Source organism: Pseudophryne corroboree, chromosome 1 (assembly GCF_028390025.1).
Source record: "Pseudophryne corroboree isolate aPseCor3 chromosome 1, aPseCor3.hap2, whole genome shotgun sequence".
Lineage (NCBI taxonomy): Eukaryota > Metazoa > Chordata > Amphibia > Anura > Myobatrachidae > Pseudophryne > Pseudophryne corroboree.
Window position 1 is genome coordinate 1,250,165,531 of NC_086444.1, and position 27,906 is coordinate 1,250,193,436.

General features: G+C 49.4%; 1 protein-coding gene across 8 annotated transcripts in view; it reads left to right on the plus strand.

Annotated features, from left to right (window-relative positions):
- The window catches only part of LOXL3 (lysyl oxidase like 3), a 208,568-nt gene that overhangs the window by 93,933 nt on the left and 86,729 nt on the right, over positions 1-27,906 (plus strand). For 6 of the 8 annotated variants that reach the window (XM_063925933.1, XM_063925924.1, XM_063925875.1 and 3 more), the window contains 3 exons: positions 6,096-6,155; positions 15,756-15,779; positions 18,021-18,071. The exons of 1 other annotated variant lie outside the window; for it this stretch is intronic. In XM_063925933.1, the coding sequence (XP_063782003.1) occupies positions 6,096-6,155; positions 15,756-15,779; positions 18,021-18,071 (135 nt within the window). The remainder of the gene's footprint in view (positions 1-6,095; positions 6,156-15,755; positions 15,780-18,020; positions 18,072-27,906) is intronic. One more of the 8 variants, XM_063925884.1, reaches the window with a different exon arrangement.

The following is a 27,906-nucleotide window of genomic DNA, read 5'->3' on the forward strand; positions in this document are numbered from 1 at the left end:
CTACCTGCCACTAACCACAGAGCTGCCCCCACACCAGGGAATTACCCACAGGGTATACACTCCTACCTGCCACTAACCACAGAGCTGCCCCCACACCAGGGAATTACCCACAGGGTATACAGTCCTACCTGCCACTAACCACAGAGCTGCCCCCACACCAGGGAATTACCCACAGGGTATACAGTCCTACCTGCCACTAACCACAGAGCTGCCGCCACACCAGGGAATTACCCACAGGGTATACAGTCCTACCTGCCACTAACCACAGAGCTGCCGCCACACCAGGGAATTACCCACAGGGTATACAGTCCTACCTGCCACTAACCACAGAGCTGCCCCCACACCAGGGAATTACCCACAGCGTATACAGTCCTACCTGCCACTAACCACAGAGCTTCCCCCACACCAGGGAATTACCCACAGGGTATACACTCCTACCTGCCACTAACCACAGAGCTTCCCCCACACCAGGGAATTACCCACAGGGTATACACTCCTACCTGCCACTAACCACAGAGCTGCTGCCACACCAGGGAATTACCCACAGGGTATACACTCCTACCTGCCACTAACCACAGAGCTGCCCCCACACCAGGGAATTACCCACAGGGTATACAGTCCTACCTGCCACTAACCACAGAGCTGCTGCCACACCAGGGAATTACCCACAGCGTATACAGTCCTACCTGCCACTAACCACAGAGCTTCCCCCACACCAGGGAATTACCCACAGGGTATACACTCCTACCTGCCACTAACCACAGAGCTTCCCCCACACCAGGGAATTACCCACAGGGTATACACTCCTACCTGCCACTAACCACAGAGCTGCTGCCACACCAGGGAATTACCCACAGGGTATACACTCCTACCTGCCACTAACCACAGAGCTGCCCCCACACCAGGGAATTACCCACAGGGTATACAGTCCTACCTGCCACTAACCACAGAGCTGCTGCCACACCAGGGAATTACCCACAGGGTATACAGTCCTACCTGCCACTAACCACAGAGCTTCCCCCACACCAGGGAATTACCCACAGGGTATACACTCCTACCTGCCACTAACCACAGAGCTTCCCCCACACCAGGGAATTACCCACAGGGTATACACTCCTACCTGCCACTAACCACAGAGCTGCTGCCACACCAGGGAATTACCCACAGGGTATACACTCCTACCTGCCACTAACCACAGAGCTGCCCCCACACCAGGGAATTACCCACAGGGTATACAGTCCTACCTGCCACTAACCACAGAGCTGCCACCACACCAGGGAATTACCCACAGGTTATACAGTCCTACCTGCCACTAACCACAGAGCTGCCGCCACACCAGGGAATTACCCACAGGGTATACAGTCCTACCTGCCACTAACCACAGAGCTGCTGCCACACCAGGGAATTACCCACAGGGTATACAGTCCTACCTGCCACTAACCACAGAGCTTCCCCCACACCAGGGAATTACCCACAGGGTATACAGTCCTACCTGCCACTAACCACAGAGCTGCTGCCACACCAGGGAATTACCCACAGGGTATACAGTCCTACCTGCCACTAACCACAGAGCTGCTGCCACACCAGGGAATTACCCACAGGGTATACACTCCTACCTGCCACTAACCACAGAGCTGCCCCCACACCAGGGAATTACCCACAGGGTATACAGTCCTACCTGCCACTAACCACAGAGCTGCTGCCACACCAGGGAATTACCCACAGGGTATACAGTCCTACCTGCCACTAACCACAGAGCTGCTGCCACACCAGGGAATTACCCACAGGTTATACAGTCCTACCTGCCACTAACCACAGAGCTGCCGCCACACCAGGGAATTACCCACAGGGTATACAGTCCTACCTGCCACTAACCACAGAGCTGCTGCCACACCAGGGAATTACCCACAGGGTATACACTCCTACCTGCCACTAACCACAGAGCTGCCCCCACACCAGGGAATTACCCACAGGGTATACAGTCCTACCTGCCACTAACCACAGAGCTGCTGCCACACCAGGGAATTACCCACAGGGTATACAGTCCTACCTGCCACTAACCACAGAGCTGCCGCCACACCAGGGAATTACCCACAGGGTATACACTCCTACCTGCCACTAACCACAGAGCTGCCGCCACACCAGGGAATTACCCACAGGGTATACACTCCTACCTGCCACTAACCACAGAGCTTCCCCCACACCAGGGAATTACCCACAGGGTATACAGTCCTACCTGCCACTAACCACAGAGCTGCTGCCACACCAGGGAATTACCCACAGGGTATACAGTCCTATCATGGGGAATGTGTGCGGTACTAGCCACCTCCCAGTCATTGCCCAGGAGCCCCTGTCATGGAGAATGTGTGCGCTACTAGCCACCTCCCAGTCATTGTCCAGGAGCCCCTGTCATGGGGAATGTATGCGCTACTAACCACCTCCCAGTCATTGCCCAGGATCACCTGTCATGGGGAATGTGTGCGCTACTAGCCACCTCCCAGTCATTGCCCAGGATCACCTGTCATGGAGAATGTGTGGCTACTAGCCACTTCCCAGTCATTGCCCAGGATCACCTGTCATGGGGAATGTATGCGCTACTAACCACCACCCAGTCATTGCCCAGGAGCCCGTATCATGGAGAATGTGTGCGCTACTAGCCACATCCCAGTCATTGTCCAGGAGCCCCTGTCATGGAGAATGTGTGCGCTACTAGCCACCTCCCAGTCATTGCCCAGGAGCCCCTGTCATGGAGAATGTGTGCGCTACTAACCACCTCCCAGTCATTGCCCAGGAGCCCCTGTCATGGGGAATGTATGCGCTACTAGCCACCTCCCAGTCACTGCCCAGGAGCCCCTGTCATGGGTAATGTGTGCGCTACTAACCACCTCCCAGTCATTGCCCATGAGCCCCTGTCATGGAGAATGTGTGGCTACTAGCCACTTCCCAGTCATTGCCCAGGATCACCTGTCATGGGGAATGTATGCGCTACTAACCACCTCCCAGTCATTGCCCAGGAGCCCCCGTCATGGAGAATATGTGCGCTACTAACCACCTCCCAGTCATTGCCCATGAGCCCCTGTCATGGGGAATGTGTGCGCTACTAACCACCACCCAGTCATTGCCCAGGAGCCCCTGTCATGGAGAATGTGTGGCTACTAGCCACTTCCCAGTCATTGCCCAGGAGCCCCCGTCATGGAGAATATGTGCGCTACTAACCACCACCCAGTCATTGCCCAGGAGCCCGTATCATGGAGAATGTGTGCGCTACTAACCACATCCCAGTCATTGTCCAGGAGCCCCTGTCATGGAGAATGTGTGCGCTACTAGCCACCTCCCAGTCATTGTCCAGGAGCACCTATCATGGGGAATGTGTGCGCTACTAGCCACATCCCAGTCATTGTCCAGGAGCACCTATCATGGGGAATGTGTGCGCTACTAGCCACATCCCAGTCATTGTCCAGGAGCCCCTGTCATGGGGAATGTGTGCGCTACTAGCTGCCTCCCAGTCATTGTCCAGGAGCCCCTGTCATGGGGAATGTGTGCGCTACTAGCTGCCTCCCAGTCATTGCCCAGGAGCCCCTGTCATGGGGAATGTGTGCGCTACTAGCCACATCCCAGTCATTGCCCAGGAGCCCCTGTCATGGGGAATGTGTGCGCTACTAGCCACATCCCAGTCATTGCCCAGGAGCCCCTGTCATGGAGAATGTGTGCGCTACTAACCACCTCCCAGTCATTGCCCAGGAGCCCCTGTCATGGGGAATGTGTGCGCTACTAACCACCACCCAGTCATTGCCCAGGAGCCCCTGTCATGGAGAATGTGTGCGCTACTAGCCACCTCCCAGTCATTGCCCAGGAGCCCGTATCATGGAGAATGTGTGCGCTACTAGCCACCTCCCAGTCATTGTCCAGGAGCCCCTGTCATGGGGAATGTATGCGCTACTAACCACCACCCAGTCATTGCCCAGGAGCCCCTGTCATGGGGAATGTATGCGCTACTAACCACCACCCAGTCATTGCCCAGGAGCCCCTGTCATGGAGAATGTGTGCGCTACTAGCCACCTCCCAGTCATTGCCCAGGAGCCCCTGTCATGGAGAATGTGTGCGCTACTAGCCACCTCCCAGTCATTGCCCAGGAGCCCGTATCATGGAGAATGTGTGCGCTACTAACCACCACCCAGTCATTGCCCAGGAGCCCCTGTCATGGAGAATGTGTGCGCTACTAGCCACCTCCCAGTCATTGTCCAGGAGCCCCTGTCATGGGGAATGTATGCGCTACTAACCACCACCCAGTCATTGCCCAGGAGCCCCTGTCATGGAGAATGTGTGCGCTACTAGCCACATCCCAGTCATTGTCCAGGAGCACCTATCATGGGGAATGTGTGCGCTACTAACCACCTCCCAGTCATTGCCCAGGAGCCCCTGTCATGGAGAATGTGTGCGCTACTAGCCACCTCCCAGTCATTGCCCAGGAGCACCTATCATGGGGAATGTGTGCGCTACTAGCCACCTCCCAGTCATTGTCCAGGAGCCCCTGTCATGGAGAATGTGTGCGCTACTAGCCACCACCCAGTCATTGCCCAGGAGCACCTATCATGGGGAATGTGTGCGCTACTAGCCACCACCCAGTCATTGCCCAGGAGCCCGTATCATGGAGAATGTGTGCGCTACTAGCCACTTCCCAGTCATTGCCCAGGAGCCCGTATCATGGAGAATGTGTGCGCTACTAACCACCACCCAGTCATTGCCCAGGAGCCCCTGTCATGGGGAATGTATGCGCTACTAACCACCACCCAGTCATTGCCCAGGAGCCCCTGTCATGGAGAATGTGTGCGCTACTAGCCACATCCCAGTCATTGTCCAGGAGCACCTATCATGGGGAATGTGTGCGCTACTAACCACCACCCAGTCATTGCCCAGGAGCCCCTGTCATGGAGAATGTGTGCGCTACTAGCCACCTCCCAGTCACTGCCCAGGAGCCCCTGTCATGGAGAATGTGTGCACTACTAGCCACCTCCCAGTCACTGCCCAGGTGAGGGAGCCCATTTGGAAAGACACAATATTAGACTTAATACTTACAAATGGAGACAGAATATCAGACGTAAAAGTGGGTGAAAACCTGGGATCCAGTGATCATCAAGCAGTATGGTTCAGCATAAAGACAGAGACTGACTCGTCCCACATAAAGACAAAGGTGCTGGATATTAGGAAGGCTGTTGTAGGGATGGGAGAATGTGTAAGCGAAAATTTTTGAAAATGTGGCGGAACGTGGAAGCAGTGCAGGAGAGGTGGGAAACATGGGGGGGTCATTCCGACCCTTCGCATGCAGCGGTTCTACGCTGTGGTGCGAACGAGTCGTAACTGTGCGACCAAAATAAAGAAGGAAGAAAGTGATTGCTAGCGCAATCGCAAGAAGATGGACAGCGGGCAGGCGTTCCGGGGCGTCGACTCACTGTTGGGGCTAGTGGTCCAGTGAAAGAGAGCTCTGTAGAACCAGTATACCATGGATAGAGCAGTAGGCCATAACTAGACCTGCGCCGAAGCGGTGTGTGTTTACATGTATTATAGTATAGGCAGTGTGGTTACGGCTCCGGTCTGCACCCTGTTCTGCGCCTGCAGTGCCAGCTTGTACCTGCAGTCCAGACTGCTGGCCGGTATCGATGGTTGCTGAGATAGGTCCTCTTTAGATGCAGATTGGAAGGACAGCCGGTAGAGCCCATCTTCTCCCAGGGCTATGCTTCCCCCATACACATCACATTCCCATGCGCTGTGACCTTCTATATCTCGGTAATAGTGCACTGCCCTGTATTATAACAATGTGCATCCTACCAGCGATACAGCCTAAGAGTAAACCAGCCGAATCCTCAGCATTAATGTGGACAGTCACTGGAGAATGTCCAGCAAAGGTCCAGCTCTACGTATCCCTTCCTCTGCCCCAGTGTAAGAGCCTGCAGGAAGCCCCTGCAATGTGGCAGTAAGTCAGTGACCTCTCATTACACAGATCATTCCCATCATTCCATCCTCACATAAGCTGTACAATGATATGACCTCAGCCTGTGCCCCTACATACCGCTAATCTGGCTGTTATCTTCCTACAGACGTGTGAAGAAACCTGTGGTCTCTAAACGGGTCCCCAAGGTGGTGGCTGCAAGCCCCAGGTATCGGGACAGTTTATTCTTAGTGATTCCTTCCCAGAAAGGAACAAGGAATAAGCTTCAGTCTCTACTAATATTGTAACAAAGACTGAATTACAGTAGGAGTAATAAATTACTGTAATACTCTGTTGCTCCCTGTGTGCGCCCTTTTATCACTTCTGCTATTCCTCTGCATGTGTGCTCCAATTTCCTCCAGTGTCCCCCATTCTGCTACTGGGCACCCCCATCTCTCCTATTTCTCCACGCTTGTCCTCCTATATCACCCAGTGTCCCCCACACTCCACTACAGAGATCTGGGTGTACATCCTCCTCACTTGGCCTCCTATATCACCCAGTGTCCCCCTCACTCTTCTACTTACTGTGTACCACATCTCTTCTGTTCCTTCCCCTCATGTGTCCCCCTATCTCACCCAGTGTCCCTCATACTTTTTTATGGTGTACCAACAGATCTCCTGTTCCTGCTCCTCATGTGTCCCCTTATCTCACCCAGTGTCCCCCACACTCTTCTACTTACTGTGTACCACATCTCTTCTGTTCCTTCACCTCATGTGTCCCCCTATCTCACAGAGTGTCCCCCTCACTCTTCTACTAACTGTGTACCACATCTCTTCTGTTCCTTCCCCTCGTGTGTCCCCCTATCTCACCCAGTGTCCCCCTCACTCTTCTACTTACTGTGTACCACATCTCTTCTGTTCCTTCCCCTCGTGTGTCCCCCTATCTCACCCAGTGTCCCTCATACTTTGTTATGGTGTACCAACATATCTCCTGTTCCTGCTCCTCATGTGTCCCCTTATCTCACCCAGTGTCCCCCACACTCTTCTACTTACTGTGTACCCCATCTTTCCTGTTCCTTCACCTCATGTGTCCTCCTATCTCACCCGGTGTCTACTACACTGTTAGGCTGTACCCACACATCGGGTGTCGTACGGTATGCCGGCGTTTGGGCTCCCGGCGACCAGCATACCGGCGGCGGGAGCCCGACCGCCGGCATACCGACAGCATGGCGAGCGCAAAGGAGCCCCTTGCGGGCTCACTGCGCTCGCCACGCTGCGGGAATGGTGGCGCGCTATGCGCGCCACACTATTTTATTCTCCCTCCAGGGGGGCCATGGACCCCCACGAGGGAGAATAGTTGTCGGTATGCCGGGTGTCGGGATTCCGGCGCCGGTATACTGTGCACCGGGATCCCGATATTCGGCATACAGAAGACCACCCCCACACATCTCCTGTTCCTTCTCTGCATGTGTTCTCCTATCTCACCCAGTGTCCCAAACACTCTGTTATGGTGTACCCACATCTCTCCTGTTCTGTGCATGTGTCCTCCTATTTCACCCATTGTCTAACACACTGTTACGGTATACCACCATATCTCCTGTTTCTCTCCTCATCTGTCATCTGTATACCTCCATATCCCCTGTTTCTCTCCTCGTGTCCTCCTAGCTCACTGTGTCTACCACTCTGTTATGGTGTACCTCCATATCTCCTCTTTCTCTCCTCGTATCCTTCTAGCTCACTGTGTCTACCACTCTGTTATGGTGTACCTCCATATCTCCTCTTTCTCTCCTCGTATCCTTCTAGCTCACTGTGTCTACCACTCTGTTATGGTGTACCTCCATATCTCCTGTTTCTCTCCTCATGTGTCCTCCTAGCTCACTGTGTCTACCACTCTGTTATGGTGTACCTCCATATCTCCTCTTTCTCTCCTCGTATCCTTCTAGCTCACTGTGTCTACCACTCTGTTATGGTGTACCTCCATATCTCCTGTTTCTCTCCTCATGTGTCCTCCTAGCTCACTGTGTCTACCACTCTGTTATGGTGTACCTCCATATCTCCTGTTTCTCTCCTCATGTGTCCTCCTAGCTCACTGTGTCTACCACTCTGTTATGGTGTACCTCCATATCTCCTGTTTCTCTCCTCATGTGTCCTCCTAGCTCACTGTGTCTACCACTCTGTTATGGTGTACCTCCATATCTCCTGTTTCTCTCCTCATGTGTCCTCCTAGCTCACTGTGTCTACCACTCTGTTATGGTGTACCTCCATATCTCCTGTTTCTCTCCTCATGTGTCCTCCTAGCTCACTGTGTCTACCACTCTGTTATGGTGTACCTCCATATCTCCTGTTTCTCTCCTCGTGTGTCCTCCTAGCTCACTGTTTCTACCACTCTGTTATGGTGTACCTCCATATCTCCTGTTTCTCTCCTCGTGTGTCCTCCTAGCTCACTGTGTCTACCACTCTGTTATGGTGTAACTCCATATCTCCTGTTTCTCTCCTCGTGTGTACTCCTAGCTCACTGTGTCTACCACTCTGTTATGGTGTACCTCCATATCTCCTGTTTCTCTCCTCATGTGTACTCCTAGCTCACTGTGTCTACCACTCTGTTATGGTGTACCTCCATATCTCCTGTTTCTCTCCTCGTGTGTCCTCCTAGCTCACAAATGGTCGACATGGCTGGTGTTATGTGTATACATGTGGTGTTGTGTGTATACATGTGGTGTTGTGTGTATACATGTGGTGTTGTGTGTATACATGTGGTGTTGTGTGTGTGTGTATATGGCCGTGCCCACGTCTTCCTCGCTCTCTCATGTGTGTATACATGTGGTGGTGTGTGTGTGTGTGTGTGTGTGTGTGTGTGTGTGTGTGTATATGGCCGTGCTCACGTCTTCCTCGCTCTCTCATGTGTGTATACATGTGGTGTTGTGAGTATACATGTGGTGGTGTGTGTGTGTGTGTGTGTGTGTGTGTGTGTGTGTGTGTGTATACATGTGGTGTTGTGTGCGCCCATTCACCTGTTCCTCATTCAGTCTTCTGAATCGATAGCCATATGTTCTCTGTACAGCGCTGCGGAATATGTGTGTGCTATGTAAATAAATGATAGTTCCCATCTGGGCTACATGACTTGTAGAATTCTAGGTGTAATAATCCCATCATGGCTTCATAACTCTCTATTATTACATTCTCCGCTGTGATGTCTCTATAGTCGCATCATACTGTCCACACTGACTTTATTACAGTCCCTCCTATTTGTTCTATGGGTCGTCCCTATCCTGGGGTCCTGACTGTCTACTGACTAATAAACGGTCTATTATTCATCATCAATGAATCGAGTGACTTCATTAAAGTCCCCAACAATAAAGGTTCTTCTAGAATCCATGGCTGTACACAATACAGGGTCTGCTAATAAGTGTCATTGTACATTTATTTTCTTACTGCCTCCAGGACAGGGACAATGAGGGGTAACTACTCCTCATCTATAAAGGCTCTACAGTCCCCAATATAACTCTCTACTGACTATAGTACAATGCTCACAGTTATGTGTCTAACAGACTCCATCCTTCGTCCACAACTCTGTACTTATTCCATTACAGCCTACACTTTGCTAATTCCAGTGCCATTCCTATAATACTATCTTCACAACAAAGGATCTAGTCTCCATCATAGGTCCATGCCTTTCCACTGACTGACTGTTAGATCTGACACAATAAGGTTTCTACTAGTACCCACCATAGCTCCATGCCTCTCCACCGATTCTTAGATCTGACACACTAAATATTCAACTGTTACCCATCACAGGTCTATGCCTCTCCACCAGCCATTAGAACCTCCACAATAAAGGTTCAACTAGTACCTACCATAGGTCCATGCCTCTCCACCGATTCTTATATCCGACACACTATGATTCTACCAGTACCCACCATAGGTCCATGCCTGTACAACAACTGTTAGATCCTAAACAATAAAGATTCTACTAGTACCCAACATAGGTCCATGCCTGTACACCAACTGTTAGATCCTACACAATAAAGTATCTACTAGGATACCCCATAGGTCCATTCCTTTCCACTGACTGTTAGATCCCACACAATAAAGTTTTCTACTATTACCCAACATAGATCCATGCCTCATCACTGACAGATTATAGTCCCATGTCTCTCTCTTAATTCCACTACAGTCCCTACAAAAATGGTCTATTTCCCATTTAGCTCCATGAATCACAATACATGGCCCTTCAGTTCACATTATGAGTCCATGACTTACCAATGGTTCTACTACAGTTCTTATAATACTGAATCTACGAGTTATTGAACTCCACAGAAAGAATGTCAGTAACACTAGTAGGTGAGATCCCAGTACCACTATATAACATTGCCATTCACTGGGTTTATGAAACTATGAAGTACTCCAAGCAAATCAATATAGTGAGTGAAGGCTGACAAGGACGGTGACATATAGCCCGGGATGTAATGATGACCAGGGCGATGACATATAGCCCGGGATGTAATGATGACCAGGGCAATGACATATAGCCCGGGATGTAATGATGACCAGGACGATGACATATAGCCCGGGATGTAACAATGAGCAGGACGATGACATATAGCCCGGGATGTAACGATGAGCAGGACGATGACATATAGCCCGGGATGTAACGATGACCAGGGCGATGGCATATACCCCGGGATGTAACGATGACCAGGGTGATGACATATAGCTCGGGATGTAATGATGACCAGGGTGATGACATATAGCCGGGATGTAACGATGACCAGGGTGATGACCTATAGCTCGGGATGTAACGATGACCAGGGCGATGACCTATATCCCGGGATGTAATGATGACCAGGGCGATGACATATAGCCCGGGATGTAATGATGACCAGGGCGATGACCTATATCCCGGGATGTATCGATGAGCAGGGCGATGACATATAGCCCGGGATGTAACGATGACCAGGGCGATGACATATAGCCCGGGATGTAACGATGACCAGGGTGATGACCTATAGCTCGGGATGTAACGATGACCAGGGCGATGACCTATATCCCGGGATGTAATGATGACCAGGGCGATGACATATAGCCCGGGATGTAATGATGACCAGGGCGATGACCTATACCCCGGGATGTATCGATGAGCAGGGCGATGACATATAGCCCGGGATGTAACGATGACCAGGGCGATGACATATAGCCCGGGATGTAATGATGACCAGGACGATGACATATAGCCCGGGATGTAACGATGACCAGGGCTATGACATATACCCCGGGATGTATCGATGAGCAGGGCGATGACATATAGCCCGGGATGTAACGATGACCAGGGCTATGACATATAGCCCGGGATGTAACGATGATCAGGGTGATGACATATAGCCCGGGATGTAACGATGACCAGGGCGATGACATATACCCTGGGATGTAACGATTACCAGGGCGATGACCTATACCCCGGGATGTATTGATGAGCAGGACGATGACATATAGCGCCGGGATGTAACGATGACCAGAGCGATGACATATACCCAGGGATGTAACGATGACCAGGGCGATTACATATACCCCGGGATGTAACGATGACCAGGGCAATGACATATAGCGCCTGGATGTAACGATGACCAGGGCGAAGATCATATATACCCCGGGATGTAACGAGTCCGAGTGGCCGTGTGGGCATTTACAAGTCTAAACCATGCCGTGTACAGAACATGATTGTCCCTTTAAAAAACACGTCTGAGTTCGGCCACGCGGACTCGTTACATCCCGGCTATTGTATGAATGGTGAAGAGTTAATGAGACAGTCATCACACACACACACATCACTGGGAATACATAGGAAATGCCGGCTGTCACTATACACAGTGGGACCCCGTCTCCTGTCGCGACAGGTTCTATTCCCACTCAGTGTATTCAACCGAGTGGGAATTACGGTGGGTGTCGGAATGCCGTCTCTCGGCTTATCGCCGGGTAAAGGGATAGCCGGGTCGGTCTCCTGAGCGCTGGGATCTCAGCAGCCGTAAAGTGACTGCATCCCCCATCACTGTACTCTTGTAGAGGCCTGTCACAGTGATATCGCTCATTAGACATGGGGTCATGTGATCACAGGACGACCTCTCCTCACTGTAACACTGATATCGCTCATTAGACATGGGGTCATGTGATCACATGATGACCTCTCCTCACTGTCACAGTGATATCGCTCATTAGACGCGGGGTCATGTGATCACAGGACGACCTCTCCTCACTGTCACAGTGATATCGCTCATTAGACATGGGTTCATGTGATCACATGATGACCTCTCCTCACTGTCACAGTGATATCGCTCATTAGACACGGGGTCATGTGATCACAGGATGACCTCTCCTCACTGTCACAGTGATATCGCTCATTAGACATGGGGTCATGTGATCACATGATGACCTCTCCTCACTGTCACAGTGATATCGCTCATTAGACATGGGTTCATGTGATCACATGATGACCTCTCCTCACTGTCACAGTGATATCGCTCATTAGACATGGGTTCATGTGATCACATGATGACCTCTCCTCACTGTCACAGTGATATCGCTCATTAGACACGGGGTCATGTGATCGCAGGACGACCTCTCCTCACTGTCACAGTGATATCGCTCATTAGACATGGGGTCATGTGATCACAGGACGACCTCTCCTCACTGTCACAGTGATATCGCTCATTAGACATGGGGTCATGTGATCACATGATGACCTCTCCTCACTGTCACAGTGATATCGCTCATTAGACATGGGGTTCATGTGATCACATGATGACCTCTCCTCACTGTCACAGTGATATCGCTCATTAGACACGGGGTCATGTGATCGCAGGACGACCTCTCCTCACTGTCACAGTGATATCGCTCATTAGACATGGGGTCATGTGATCGCAGGACGACCTCTCCTCACTGTCACAGTGATATCGCTCATTAGACGCGGGGTCATGTGATCGCAGGACGACCTCTCCTCACTGTCACAGTGATATCGCTCATTAGACATGGGGTCATGTGATCGCAGGACGACCTCTCCTCACTGTCACAGTGATATCGCTCATTAGACATGGGGTCATGTGATCACAGGACGACCTCTCCTCACTCTCACACTGATATCGCTCATTAGACACGGGGTCATGTGATCGCAGGACGACCTCTCCTCACTGTCACAGTGATATCGCTCATTAGACACGGGGTCATGTGATCGCAGGACGACCTCTCCTCACTGTCACAGTGATATCGCTCATTAGACATGGGGTCATGTGATCGCAGGACGACCTCTCCTCACTGTCACAGTGATATCGCTCATTAGACATGGGGTCATGTGATCACAGGATGACCTCTCCTCACTGTCATAGTGATATCGCTCATTAGACACAGGGTCATGTGATCACAGGATGACCTCTCCTCACTGTCATAGTGATATCGCTCATTAGACGCGGGGTCATGTGATCACAGGACGACCTCTCCTCACTGTCACACTGATATCGCTCATTAGACACAGGGTCATGTGATCACAGGACGACCTCTCCTCACTGTCACACTGATATCGCTCATTAGACACAGGGTCATGTGATCACAGGACGACCTCTCCTCACTGTCACACTGATATCGCTCATTAGACGCGGGGTCATGTGATCACAGGACGACCTCTCCTCACTGTCACACTGATATCGCTCATTAGACACGGGGTCATGTGATCACATGATGACCTCTCCTCACTGTCACAGTGATATCGCTCATTAGACGCGGGTTCATGTGATCACAGGACGACCTCTCCTCACTGTCACAGTGATATCGCTCATTAGACATGGGGTCATGTGATCACAGGACGACCTCTCCTCACTGTCATAGTGATATCGCTCATTAGACACGGGGTCATGTGATCGCAGGACGACCTCTCCTCACTGTCACAGTGATATCGCTCATTAGACATGGGTTCATGTGATCACAGGACGACCTCTCCTCACTGTCACACTGATATCGCTCATTAGACGCGGGGTCATGTGATCACAGGACGACCTCTCCTCACTGTCACACTGATATCGCTCATTAGACGCGGGTTCATGTGATCACATGATGACCTCTCCTCACTGTCACAGTGATATCGCTCATTAGACACGGGGTCATGTGATCACAGGACGACCTCTCCTCACTGTCACAGTGATATCGCTCATTAGACATGGGGTCATGTGATCACAGGACGACCTCTCCTCACTGTCACAGTGATATCGCTCATTAGACATGGGGTCATGTGATCACATGATGACCTCTCCTCACTGTCACAGTGATATCGCTCATTAGACATGGGGTCATGTGATCACATGATGACCTCTCCTCACTGTCAGTGATATCGCTCATTAGACATGGGGTCGTTATGACAGGACGACCTCTCCTCACTGTCACAGTGATATCGCTCATTAGACATGGGGTCGTTATCACAGGATGACCTCTCCTCACTGTCACAGTGATATCGCTCATTAGACATGGGGTCATGTGATCACATGATGACCTCTCCTCACTGTCACAGTGATATCGCTCATTAGACATGGGGTCGTTATGACAGGACGACCTCTCCTCACTGTCACAGTGATATCGCTCATTAGACATGGGGTCGTTATCACAGGATGACCTCTCCTCACTGTCACAGTGATATCGCTCATTAGACATGGGGTCATGTGATCACAGGACGACCTCTCCTCACTGTCGCACTGATATCTCTCATTAGACATGGGGTCGTTATCACAGGACGACCTCTCCTCACTGTCACACCGATATCGCTCATTAGACATGGGGTCATGTGATCACAGGACGACCTCTCCTCACTGTCACAGGAAATGTCTCCAGGCTGAAGAATAGGATTTCATAGACACACATCACATGTCATCCTCTAGTCTATAGGAGATGAATAATCATCGACCATATTTACACTGCAAGCACAGATAGACAGGAGGATAGTCAGTCATATGCAGAGATGTACCCATGGGTGTAAGCTCCGTCCGCCATACTGACCTGCATTGGCCATTTCATGCCTATCTATCAATCCAAAATAATACTCATTTCAATAGAACCTTTTTCATGTTACAGTACTTATTTCTTGCCTCCCCCCTCTTCTGACACCATATACAGCATTTGGCTCCTGACACCATGCACTTGGCACCTGGCTCCCATCCTCTCCATCCTCTAGGCACCTGGCTCCCATCCTCTAGGCACCTGGCTCCCATCCTCTAGGCACCCTGACTCCCATCCTCTAGGCACCTGACTCCCATCCTCAAGGCACCTGACTCCCATCCTCTAGGCACTCTCTAGGCACCTGACTCCCATCCTCTAGGCACCTGACTCCCATCCTCTAGGCACCTGACTCCCATCCTCTAGGCACCTGACTCCCATCCTCTAGGCACCTGGCTCCCATCCTCTAGGCACCTGGCTCCCATCCTCTCCATCCTCTAGGCACCTGGCTCCCATCCTTTAGGCACCTGGCTCCCATCCTCTCCATCCTCTAGGCACCTGGCTCCCATCCTCTAGGCACCTGGCTCCCATCCTCTCCATCCTCTAGGCACCTGGCTCCCATCCTCTAGGCACCTGGCTCCCATCCTCTCCATCCTCTAGGCACCTGGCTCCCATCCTCTAGGCACCTGGCTCCCATCCTCTCCATCCTCTAGGCACCTGGCTCCCATCCTCTAGGCACCTGGCTCCCATCCTCTAGGCACCTGACTCCCATCCTCTTGGCTTCTTGCATTGTCTTTATGACAGGAAAATGTTGACCTAGAGATAAATGTCATTATTTTTTTCTGTTCTGTTTTCCCCTTCTTAGAGGAACTAGACTGACCAGTATCAGGTTTGTATGATTTAATGGTTCTGCTGTGCTAATAAGGTGTTACTTGTTGAGATCTTAAAATGTATTGTAACTCAGATAGCATATAATGTATAAAATCCCATGTACATTATCAGAAGTAAAGAAACTCTGGACAATAATCTAGAATGGCTGCAAAACTGCTACAATCCTGGCACTCAAAAAACAAAATGTCTAATACTTAATCCCCTCTTGTATGAAAGTAAAGCTCCCTTCTGCCAGTGGATGATTCGTCATTCTGTAGAGTCATTCCCTAGGAATACTAAGCTCTAGTTACAAGTGTTGATTAGCTGAGATCCTATCCATCAGGAGAATTCGGGTTATTCCCAGGGTAATGTGATGCCCTCAGTGCGTCATGTTACAGTTTGGAATCATCATACTGTATCAGTACTAGCAATAGATGTAACCTGCCATCTCTGAAGTGAGTCCATGGTAATCTGCAAACATTTATACCAAGGAAATGAAGAAGATTCACAAGCAAAAGGTCTACTGATCATGATGCTATCATTTCCCCAGCAGAGCAGGCCAGCTATTCTTCATCATGGCCCATTATAATCTATTCATTACATGCAGTCTCTACAGTAAAAGTCGTACTAGTGCCCAATCAGCAGCACCGTTCATCTATAGTGATTCCATTCCAGTCCTCACCACAGGCTGTACAGCACCAACAGATAGGAGACTGTAGTGATTCCATCCCAGTCCTCACCACAGAATGTGCACCACCACCAGATAGGAGACTAGTGATTCCATCCCAGTCCCCACCACAAGATGTGCACCACCACCAGATAGGAGACTGTAGTGATTCCATCCCAGTCCCCACCACAGAATGTGCACTACCACCAGATAGACTGTAGTGATTCCATCCCAGTCCCTACCACAGGATGTGCACCACCACCAGACAGGAGACTGTAGTAAATCCATCCCAGTCCCTACCACAGGTTGTGCACCACCATCAGATAGACTGTAGTTATTCCATCCTAGTTCCCACCACAGGATGCACAGCACCACTAGATAGTAGACTGTAGTGATTCCATCCCAGTCCCCACCACAGGTTGTGCACCACCACCAGATAGGAGACTGTGGTAATTCCATCCCAGTCCCCATCACAGGATGTGCACCACCACCAGATAGGAGACTGTAGTAATTCCATCCCAGTCCCCATCACAGGATGTGCACCACCACCAGATAGGATACTGTAGTGATCCATCCCAGACCCCATCACAGGATGTGCACCACCACCAGATAGGAGACCATAGTGATTCTATCCCAGTCCTCACCACAGGATGTGTACCACCACCAGATAGGAGACTGTAGTGAGTCAATCCCAGTCTCCACCACAGAATGTGCACCACCAGCAGATAGGAGACTGTAGAGCTGAATCAGATGTCTCAGTTTCAAGCAGCACAGTTCAGCCTACATGATGCTTTCTCATGGTGAAGTTTATATGGGTAGTATGACTGCATTTCATGTCCCCATAGGAACTCCTCTTCCAGTTCCTGAGTCTGAGTGTATATGTTTTTCACCATAGATGGCCCTGTAATTGGTACAGTGGGGATCTGGACCACAGTGGAGAGGAGATGAAGATCCCCATTATTGGAAGGAAATAAACTTTGATAATATTATATCAAAGTTTACATGGAACATATCTGATATTATTTATTCCATGGAGAATAACTGGAGCCAGTCTACTCTAGCCCCTGGATTCCATACATCCTGACCCTATGACCTCTTCAGTCCTCACCAGTGCTAGGTCAGCTTTCTGACTAGTTGTTGAATCTTGGAGGTGTCTTCACTAGAGGCCTCATAACCAGTACTCAAATGTTAGGGATATGGGGTGTGAAGAACATGCAGATTTATAATGGAGTGTCCCATCAACACTCCAGGCCTTCCTGTATCTTTCATAATTAGACCAGCTGTGGCCATTAATGGGGATTACAGTATTGGACAATACATCTTACATATAAGTTATTACTGCTAGAGATCTGACTATGTAGACACCAGTCCCAGGACATGTTTCCTGTATGGAAAACTAGAATCTAGGCTGCAAGACAATTACTGTAGGTGCACATGAGCCGACTGGGGGGCTCTCTATATGCCCAGGATGGCTTAAGGAGTGGCAGAGTGACCCAACGAGGCATTACTCAGATATTTCCATAGTATACCTCACCTGTGACACAGATAACATGACAGTCAGTGGTTTGTGATCACCTACCCTCTATCTCACAGATCCCCTCCTAGCCAAGATCCCCAAAAGAAGGAGCTGAAGACCAGCAACAGGTAACAGGCACAATCAGGGTGGCCGGTGGTCGTACCTCTCATGTACGGGGGGAAGTGGTTACGTGTCATTTGTCCTTTTGGGTGGCTTGGAACTTTGTCGGTGCACTCTGCAATTTCTGCTATGTATAAGGTCATAGTTGTATACATAGACAGACAGTCTGTGTGATTATATGTGTGTCATATGTCATAGCGTTATATGTGTGTCATAGAGTCATAGCGTCCAGCACTATATAAATATAATCTTTTCAGCTCCTCCAGGGGCTCACAGAAAGTTTTGTGAACCCCTGTTGGAGCTGGAACGGTTGTTTCATGGTTATATATAATGTGGTATATTGTTGCTTTATCTGTGGTGGCTTTCCATATGGTTCTTTGTGTTGTTTTGCTACTTGATTGGTTATGGTGATTTTTGGCAGTTGCATTAATGATTACTGTATGTAAGCTGTGTACATGCCCTGGACTCACTCTGACCTCTACAGTGACCTGACGCCATATAACCCATCCTCATCCTCTGTACTATAGGGTAGGAAACTCGTACAGATATGCTGTAGTATCTGTATGGCCCAGCAGGTGGTGCTGTCTGGGGATGGCACCATATAGAGACCCCACCTGCTCTTACATTGGAGTCAGGACTCCTGGTGGTGCTGGGACATGTTGTGTTACGCCCTGTCTCAGGCTTTAGTTGGCAGCTGTCTTCTTGGGTGGACATGATTCTGACCTATTCATGGACCTGGTGACTTCGGACATCCCCAAGTTAGATCTCACATTGGGGCATCTGTATCTAATCATGTAGAGAGATAAAGTAACCACCAATCAGCTCTGAACTGCCATGTTACAGGCTGTGTTTGAAAAATGACAGGAGCTGATTGGTTGTTACTTTATCTCTCTACAGTTTATCTCTCCAATCTTTGATAAACCTCCCCCAATGAGTTTCCCCATTCCCGGCTTTTCTCCACTCTTTGTTTCCTCGTTGCTGTCTTTAGTACTTGTCTTTGTAGCTCATTGACCGGTTGCTCCTGTACATTGCGTCTGCTGGAAGCCTGCATTCACTTGGGTGACCTCCCGTCTTGTTTTTGCTGTACATAGCCACCGTAGTGTGACTCATTGCACAGTATTTCTGGTCTCTCCTGCTGTTTTCCCTGGGATCACTGCTACCACTGACTCATCCTGCTACTGGGCTGCCCTGAGATTCCGGCTCTGGTCCTGTCCGCAGCCTCTCATTCTCTCCATCCTACGTCCACCTACCTGACACCTCCAGCATCACCGGAACGCTTCTAGGGCACAATACGCTAAAGCGCGGTTTTCATTGCAAAAGTGTCAGATTTACTAACGGAAGTGTGCAGTTTGAAGCCTCCATCCTGATGTGTCTTAGACGGTGAGGTATACAGGCACAGTGTAAGTATACAAGCCGTGCAGTTTCCAAACACATCCGGCGGACAGAGAGCGGTAGATTTGTGGGACATGGTACTGGCAGACAAGACACTGACCATCACATGCCGTTATATTGCTTTCAGGGAGACTCTCAAACTTGGGTGGGGGTCTCCCGACTCCTAAGGTGACCATAATGAATGATTCATAGGAATCTGAAATTGCAGTAAAACATCCTACACACAGGAGCCCCAGGAGAGAGATCCTAGGAGGAGAAAGCATTATACAGAGATCCCTGCTCACGTGCTTGGACTCCCTGCTCGGATCCCTGCTCAGCTCACTGCTCGGATCCCTGCTCAGCTCACTGCTCGGATCCCTGCTCAGCTCACTGCTCGGATCCCTGCTCAGCTCACTGCTCGGATCCCTGCTCAGCTCACTGCTCGGATCCCTGCTCAGCTCACTGCTCGGATCCCTGCTCAGCTCACTGCTCGGATCCCTGCTCAGCTCACTGCTCGGATCCCTGCTCAGCTCACTGCTCGGATCCCTGCTCAGCTCACTCCTCGGATCCCTGCTCAGCTCACTGCTCGGATCCCTGCTCAGCTCACTGCTCGGATCCCTGCTCAGCTCACTGCTCGGATCCCTGCTCAGCTCACTGCTCGGATCCCTGCTCAGCTCACTGCTCGGATCCCTGCTCAGCTCACTGCTCGGATCCCTGCTCAGCTCACTGCTCGGATCCCTGCTCAGCTCACTGCTCGGATCCCTGCTCAGCTCACTGCTCGGATCCCTGCTCAGCTCACTGCTCGGATCCCTGCTCAGCTCACTGCTCGGATCCCTGCTCAGCTCACTGCTCGGATCCCTGCTCAGCTCACTGCTCGGATCCCTGCTCAGCTCACTGCTCGGATCCCTGTTCAGCTCACTGCTCGGATCCCTGTTCAGCTCACTGCTCGGATCCCTGTTCAGCTCACTGCTCGGATCCCTGTTCAGCTCACTGCTCGGATCCCTGTTCAGCTCACTGCTCGGATCCCTGTTCAGCTCACTGCTCGGATCCCTGTTCAGCTCACTGCTCGGATCCCTGTTCAGCTCACTGCTCGGATCCCTGTTCAGCTCACTGCTCGGATCCCTGTTCAGCTCACTGCTCGGATCCCTGTTCAGCTCACTGCTCGGATCCCTGTTCAGCTCACTGCTCGGATCCCTGTTCAGCTCACTGCTCGGATCCCTGTTCAGCTCACTGCTCGGATCCCTGTTCAGCTCACTGCTCGGATCCCTGTTCAGCTCACTGCTCGGATCCCTGCTCAGCTCACTGCTCGGATCCCTGCTCAGCTCACTCCTCGGATCGCTGCTTGGACGCATTGCTCAGATCCCTGCTCAGCTTGCTGCTTGGACTCACTGCTCGGATTGCTGCTCAGCTCACTGCTCGGATCCCTGCTCGGCTCACTGCTCGGATCCCTGCTTGGCTCATTGCTCGGATCCCTGCTCGGCTCCCTGCTCAGCTCACTGCTCGGATCCCTGCTCAGCTCCCTGCTCGGATCCCTGCTCAGCTCCCTGCTCGGATCCCTGCTCAGCTCACTGCTCGGATCCCTGCTCAGCTCACTGCTCGGATTGCTGCTTGGACACTTTGCTCAGATCCCTGCTTGGATTGCTGCTTGGACCCACTGCTCGGATTGCTGCTCATCTCACTGCTCGGATCTGTCAAAGTCAGAAAAAATATCTCTATGCACACTACCATATTTGCACCTCACACAGGTCCGTGCTGCGCATGCGTACGCTCTCCCGTACGTGCGCATACTCACAGTCGCGGGCACCCGCAGGCGCATGGTATGCGTATTTACGGTAGAGTTTATGCGATCATAGCGTGCGACTCAATCATTACATATTTTCACTAATAATGTATTTTGTAGATTATGGTCCCTTTGATAGAATCTGAAAGTTTGGTTAATATAGAATGTTCATGAACAGAGGAATCCCTCTTTGTTTGATATGAAGGGTCAGATAGGAGTAATACAGTGGTGTTTAGTATCCATCGGAAGAGTATAAAATTAGCGATATTCCGGTGTTGGTTTGAAGCAGATCAATCGCTCGTGCGAATAGTTATGGACATAAGAAGTTTATGAACATTTACTTTATTTGCACTTTATTACCCATGCGGCGGGAAACCCAGTTTCCCTCCCACCTGAGCAGTTGGAAATAGTCACAGCCCACCTGTATGAATCAACCTATGACCTTTTGTTATAATGCGAAGCCAAATTCCTGTGTCCAATGAACAATGAGATTGTAGGGACCATTGAATTGTATTGTGTGTGGGGCATAAATAGCAGGCCGACCATATCCAACTTGACTCTCTTCAACGGTTCTCATTGCTGATAATCGGGAGCTGGATATCGAGGCGCATGCGATCGTTCCCCTTGTGCGTAAGTTTTCTCCGTAATCATATTGTCTTACTGTGAGCCATCTCTCTCTCTCTCTCTCTATCTCTCCCTCTCTCTCTACTCTTTCTCTCGTATTTTCCTTAAATTGTATTGTATTTTATTTCCTGTGTAGTTTATCTGGTTAGTTGGTTTATGTTATACTGTAGTGTATGCTTTGTACTGTGATTCTTTTTACAAGTAATAGTCATAATACACATAATAGGTTTCGGACCCTAAGCCCAGGTATCTGTGTATTCTTTATAGTGTTAAGTATTCTCTGAGCGTCGGTGACGCTCAAGCAGCTTTGTAGTTAATCAGGTTACACAAGGTTGCACTTACACTTTGTCTCTACACTAAGGTTTACTGTGTATTTCATTGTTAGAGGTATAGATATAAAGGTTTAACGTTGTGAGCGTCTGCATCGCTGGTGATCTCCTCGTGGTCCCGAGCGCTGCTACGCTATAGCGAATCATTACGATAAGTCAACAGCCAATAGTCTGCCTGCCTGCGATCACCTGGCCGTGAGTGAACGTGACGCCTGAGCGTCTCGATCACAGCTAAGCGATCGATACGCAACTTGCGTACCCTTACGGTACTTCTTACGTAGATAGCGTACAGTGTTCTTAGACCTCATAAAGGGTTATATACACGATAAATATTTAGCTTTATCAATTGGAGGCTCGTCCTGTCCTTCACATATCTGCACTAGGTAGATCAGCAGACATTATCCCTCAGCAAAGGGCGGGAGGTTGTCTCGTAGTGCTGGCGGGATAAGCGTCTGCTTCGCTTAGATAAAGAGTGCTGAAGGAATCCGGGAACCGGAGGTAAGAACAAAACGCTTGTGTCTTTTAAAACTGTTTATTTGTCTTCTGTCTTGCGTACACACGCACGCATACATATATCTGCATTTCTTTTTCATTTTCGTATATCACTATTCTGTTTGCCAATTTTATAGTTGATAGAAAAGTGCTAAAAGAGACTTGCTGTTATTTCATAGTTTAAGAATAGAGGTAATAGTTAAAAGTGTAGAGAAACACACAGGTTTGCCTGGGAGATAAGGCAAAGCCAGTGGGGTACGCGGTAGATGATCAGGGATCGTCTACATTGATAAAAGTATATTGTGTTACGGTGGATCTTTGCATTGCGTACACGTGTCTCTAACAAAGACTAGCGTACGCAATCCAAAGGCCGACGCACGCAGCGTACATTACGCAACGGAGCGTCCGGTTACGCCCACATAGCTCAAATCACGAAAAGTTGAATTTTAGCGCAAAGCGATAATTAACGCAAAGGCGATGGTTAGCGCTAAGCGGTAAATAGCGCAAAAGGCGATAAATAACGCAAGTCTATTTTTGGAAAGTCTGAAATTTAGTTTAACAGATCCTGCTCCTAATTGGTAACACAGCTGGGCTAAAGGAAATTTCTGCGCAGAAATAGAAATAGAAACAAAAGTGTACATGTGATGAGTGAGTGTTTTTACAATTTTTAAAGGTTGAACCACAAGAAAAGTCGAGTACTCGTGAGGTACATGCGTGTAAGTGACGTGCACGGTGGCTAGGGAGGCATCTCTGGTTAAATATACAATTTTGAGCATTAGAGTATAGCAGACCAGGAGGTCATACTAACAAGACCAGGAGGTCGCACCGTAACAAGACCAGGAGGTCATAACAGACCAGGAGGTCCAGGTACAGCCGACAAGGAAGTCCGCTATACAGTTCACAGGCACAACACCGAAAAGGGTTGGTGCAACACCCATATAGGCCATATAAGCTCTGGCTGAAGGAATTCGCAGTCGTAAGTTTCGATTCCATTGGTCTTTCCGTACATAAGCTTAGTTGTTTGTGTACTGAACGACTGGACCGCACGTAAGTGTGTGCAGTAGTTAGTAATCTGACCTAATACCATTAGAGTAAAGGGGTCACAAACGCTATCTGTACACTCTAACGTGATTTGTGTAATTTTTTTTATTTTAAGGGAAGTTCGCTGCTCACTCAGGAACTATCCAGCAACCAATAGTTACTGGAAAGAGTAAGTGTTCTTCGGATAACCCTCACAGGTTCCAGTAAATAGAGGTTCAGGTCGCAGGGGCCCTAGGTCGAGTACGCCAGCACCATATCGGTGTGATCAGGTCGTATAGGTCGGCGTGGGCGAGTGAGTGGGGTACTCGGTAAACCGCCACCGTCAGCCTATTGTTGGCATTTGGTTTTTCGTAAAGGGTTGGCTAAATAAAGCAACACTTTCGAACTATGGGGGCCACTTGTTCAGGTAGGGGGCGATCAACCTCGGTTCGGGTTGATTCAGTGGTCCGGCCAATTGGGTCGGCCAGGTATATCATGTGTGAGAAATATGGAAGTCACACAGAAACTTTATGTGATGAATGGGAGAGAATGACTGTGCATGACGGGGAGAAATTCCCGAGAATAGGGAGCTTCAGCTCAGAAGTGTTACAAAATTTAAGGAGGAGGATATGTCTCATAAAATCAACAAAGAGACGAATTCAGCATTATGATTATTTACAGTTGTGGCAACAGGAAGGTGAGATACAGAGAGGTTTGGCTCAGGCGGCGGGATCTGGCTCTAACAGAAAACTAATTGCCACGGCCCCGCCGCCACCATATATATCAGGAGAGAAGTTGATTACGGAGAAAGACGCACTAAGGTGTAACACAAAATCACTTAGTAACTGTGTAAATGTTAATGATAATGTTAACCCATTAACCCATGCAAGTATTAACCCGTGCAAGTTGTACCCTGTTTTGAACTTTCCTCAGGAGTGTGATCAAGAGGACGAAGCGGCAACGATTTCAGCACTCTCTCTAGCAGCCACCATAGCAGAGACCACAGTAGGCACAGCAACACCCACGAGATTAGTAAAGGCCCCTAGCGGAGGGATAGGTGAGGTCGTATCAACTGGTAAGTACGGCACCATGCATTATGCTGAAGCTATTTCACCACAGCCTGTAGAATCTACACAGAATGAGGTTGTTAGAATTACACCTGTTAGAGTAATAGCAGTGCCAAATGGGAAAACAGACGCATCAGGAGCCACTCCCATTAGGAACATTGCCATGTACACTCCATTTTCCCGAATGGAATTAAGGACCATAGTGTCTGAATTTCCTGACCCTAGAAAAGACTTAGTTGCCAGTCAAAAATACATCAGAGACTTAGGTAACACTGTAGAGCCCAACAATAAAGACTGGCAGATATTGCTGAGAGCATGTTTACCCTCAAATGTCGACGCAACTCAATTTTTAGCTGATTGCGGACTAGATCATGATGTACCTCTTACAGATGTGTACAACCAAGATAATGTGAAAAGAATAAACTTGCAGCTAAAAGAGTATTTCCCAGCAGTAGCTAAATGGAATAAGATATTCTCCATTAAACAGAAGGAGTCAGAGACAGCTGCAGAGTACTTTCACAGAGCATTATTAGAAATGGCAAAATACACAGGTATAGAGGACATTAAAACAGACACAAACCATCGGGAAGTAGCAGTATCGGTACTGATGGATGGTTTAAAAGAGTCATTGAAGACTAGGGTACAGACCACGCAACCATGTTGGCGAGGTCTGTCTGTGGCTACTTTGAGAGAGGCTGCTATTGATCACGACAGAAACATCACCAGACACAGGGAACAACAAGGTGACAAATTAATGTCAGTAAGTATACAGGCTCTGACCACAAGGCAGCCTTTGTTTGTATCACCAAATCCTGTGGGTAAGTCAAGTATGGTTACTTGTTATTCTTGTCACAAACAGGGACACATGGCACGAGATTGTAGAGTAAAGAATTCACGAAACACATACCAACCCCCTAGACAACGACACGACACACGACATTGGGAGCAAGGTCCGCAGAAACGGAGTTATGAGCCACATACAGGGGAAACAAAAAGATATCCCCCAAACAGAGACTGGCATGCCTCTGGTAGTTCCCAACTATCTCCCTCACAAATAGTTGCTGCCAGCGGGATTCAGGGAGGTCACCATACCCAATAGGGGTGTGGCCATACCTGTAATCTGCAGCCAGTGAAATTGATTGCCAACCTTAAAAATGAACCCGAGGTCGCAATCAATGTAGCTGGTAAAACTTTAAACTTTCTTGTAGACACAGGGGCGGCCAAGTCAGTGATAAATTCGACAGTGGGCATGAGAACCACTGGTAGGACAATTCCAGCCATGGGAGTAACAGGAGTAGTCCAGCACTACCCTGTTAGCAAACCAGCCGAGATTACAATAGGGCCTTTGCATACCAAGCATTCCTTTTTGCTGGCTGCATCGGCACCAACCAATCTCCTGGGAAGAGACTTACTGTGTAAAATGGGGTGCGTCATTTATTGTACTCCTGAAGGTGTATTCTTGGACATACCTGAGAAACACGCTCAGGAAGTGCGAGACATGTTAGACTCCCCATCAAAATTAATGTCACATACCATTATGACAAATAGGAATCCATCCCAAATAGAAGAGATGACATCTCAGATACCAGAGTCACTTTGGACAAAAGACGGACAGGACACTGGATTAATGGCAAACGTAGCTCCAGTAGTTGTACAAGTAAAAGATGGTAGGATAGCTCCAAAAATCCCACAGTATCCTCTGAAGCCAGAGGTGGAGTTAGGAGTTTACCCAGTAATAGAGCGCTTGCTACAACAGGGCATTCTGGTAAGAACGTCCAGCACTGCCAATAGTCCCATCTTCCCTGTTAAGAAGAGTGGGGGGAGGGGTTACAGGCTAGTGCAGGATCTAAGGGGGATTAACAAAATAGTTGAGAGTCAGTTCCCCGTAGTGCCAAATCCAGCTGTCATCCTAATGCAAATCCCTCCCACTGCCAAATTTTTCACTGTTATTGACCTCTGCTCCGCTTTCTTTTCGGTACCTCTGCACCCTGACAGCCAATATTTGTTTGCATTCACATACAGAGGAGTCCAATACACGTGGACTCGATTACCCCAAGGTTTCATAGATAGTCCAAGTATATTTTCTCAGGCTTTGCATGATTGTTTACAGTCTTTCCAACCAGTGAGTGGATCAGTATTGATACAGTATGTGGACGATTTATTACTGTGTTCAGATTCACTGGAAGCATCTCTGAAGGATACGAAACAGCTCCTGTTTCATCTTTCAGACACAGGTCACAAGGTGTCCAAAGACAAGTTACAATTATGCCAAACTAAGGTAAAATATTTGGGACACTGTCTAACACAAGGACTGAGACACCTGACCGCTGATAGAATCCAAGCAATTAGAGACATGACCCTGCCACAAACCCAGCAACAGATCAGAACATTTTTAGGAATGTGTGGGTATTGCCGTAATTGGATCCCAGGGTTTTCCATATTGGCGTTACCTTTGCAGGAAATGGTCTCCTCAAACAAACCTGATAGGATTTTGCATACAGACGAATCCGAAACAGCATTTGAGAGACTCAAACAGTGCCTAACGCAGGTGCCAGCGCTAGGTATGCCAGACTATGGGAAACCCTTTGAACTATACGGAACAGAAAGTGCTGGTTGCGCAGCAGGTGTACTAACCCAAAAACACGGTGATGCCAGCAGGCCAGTTGCATACTACAGCGCTCAGCTAGATACGGTAGCGCGATCCCTCCCCACATGCTTGCGAAGCGTTGCTGCGATAGCATTGCTAGTGACAAAAAGCGAAGATGTCGTGCTAGGCCACAACCTCACAATCCATACGCCACATGCAGTATCAGCCTTATTGAATTCTGCCCAAACCAGACACGTCTCATCAGCGAGGTTTACAAGATGGGAATTGGCACTAATGGCCCCCGTAAACATCACCATAAGGAGATGCAGTGCATTAAATCCTGCAACATATCTCCCAGGTGTGCCTGGTCAGGCACAAAGGGTGGAAGGTGAGAGTGCTGGGGAAGGAGGATTTAATACAAAGGAAGATACACATGATTGTATGGAATATTTGACCCAAAATTTTACCGCAAGGCCTGACATCAGTGACAACCCACTGGAAGATGCAGAACTCACGTTCTACACGGACGGTAGTTGTCACAGACAGTCAGACTCGGGAGACTTGTGTACTGGA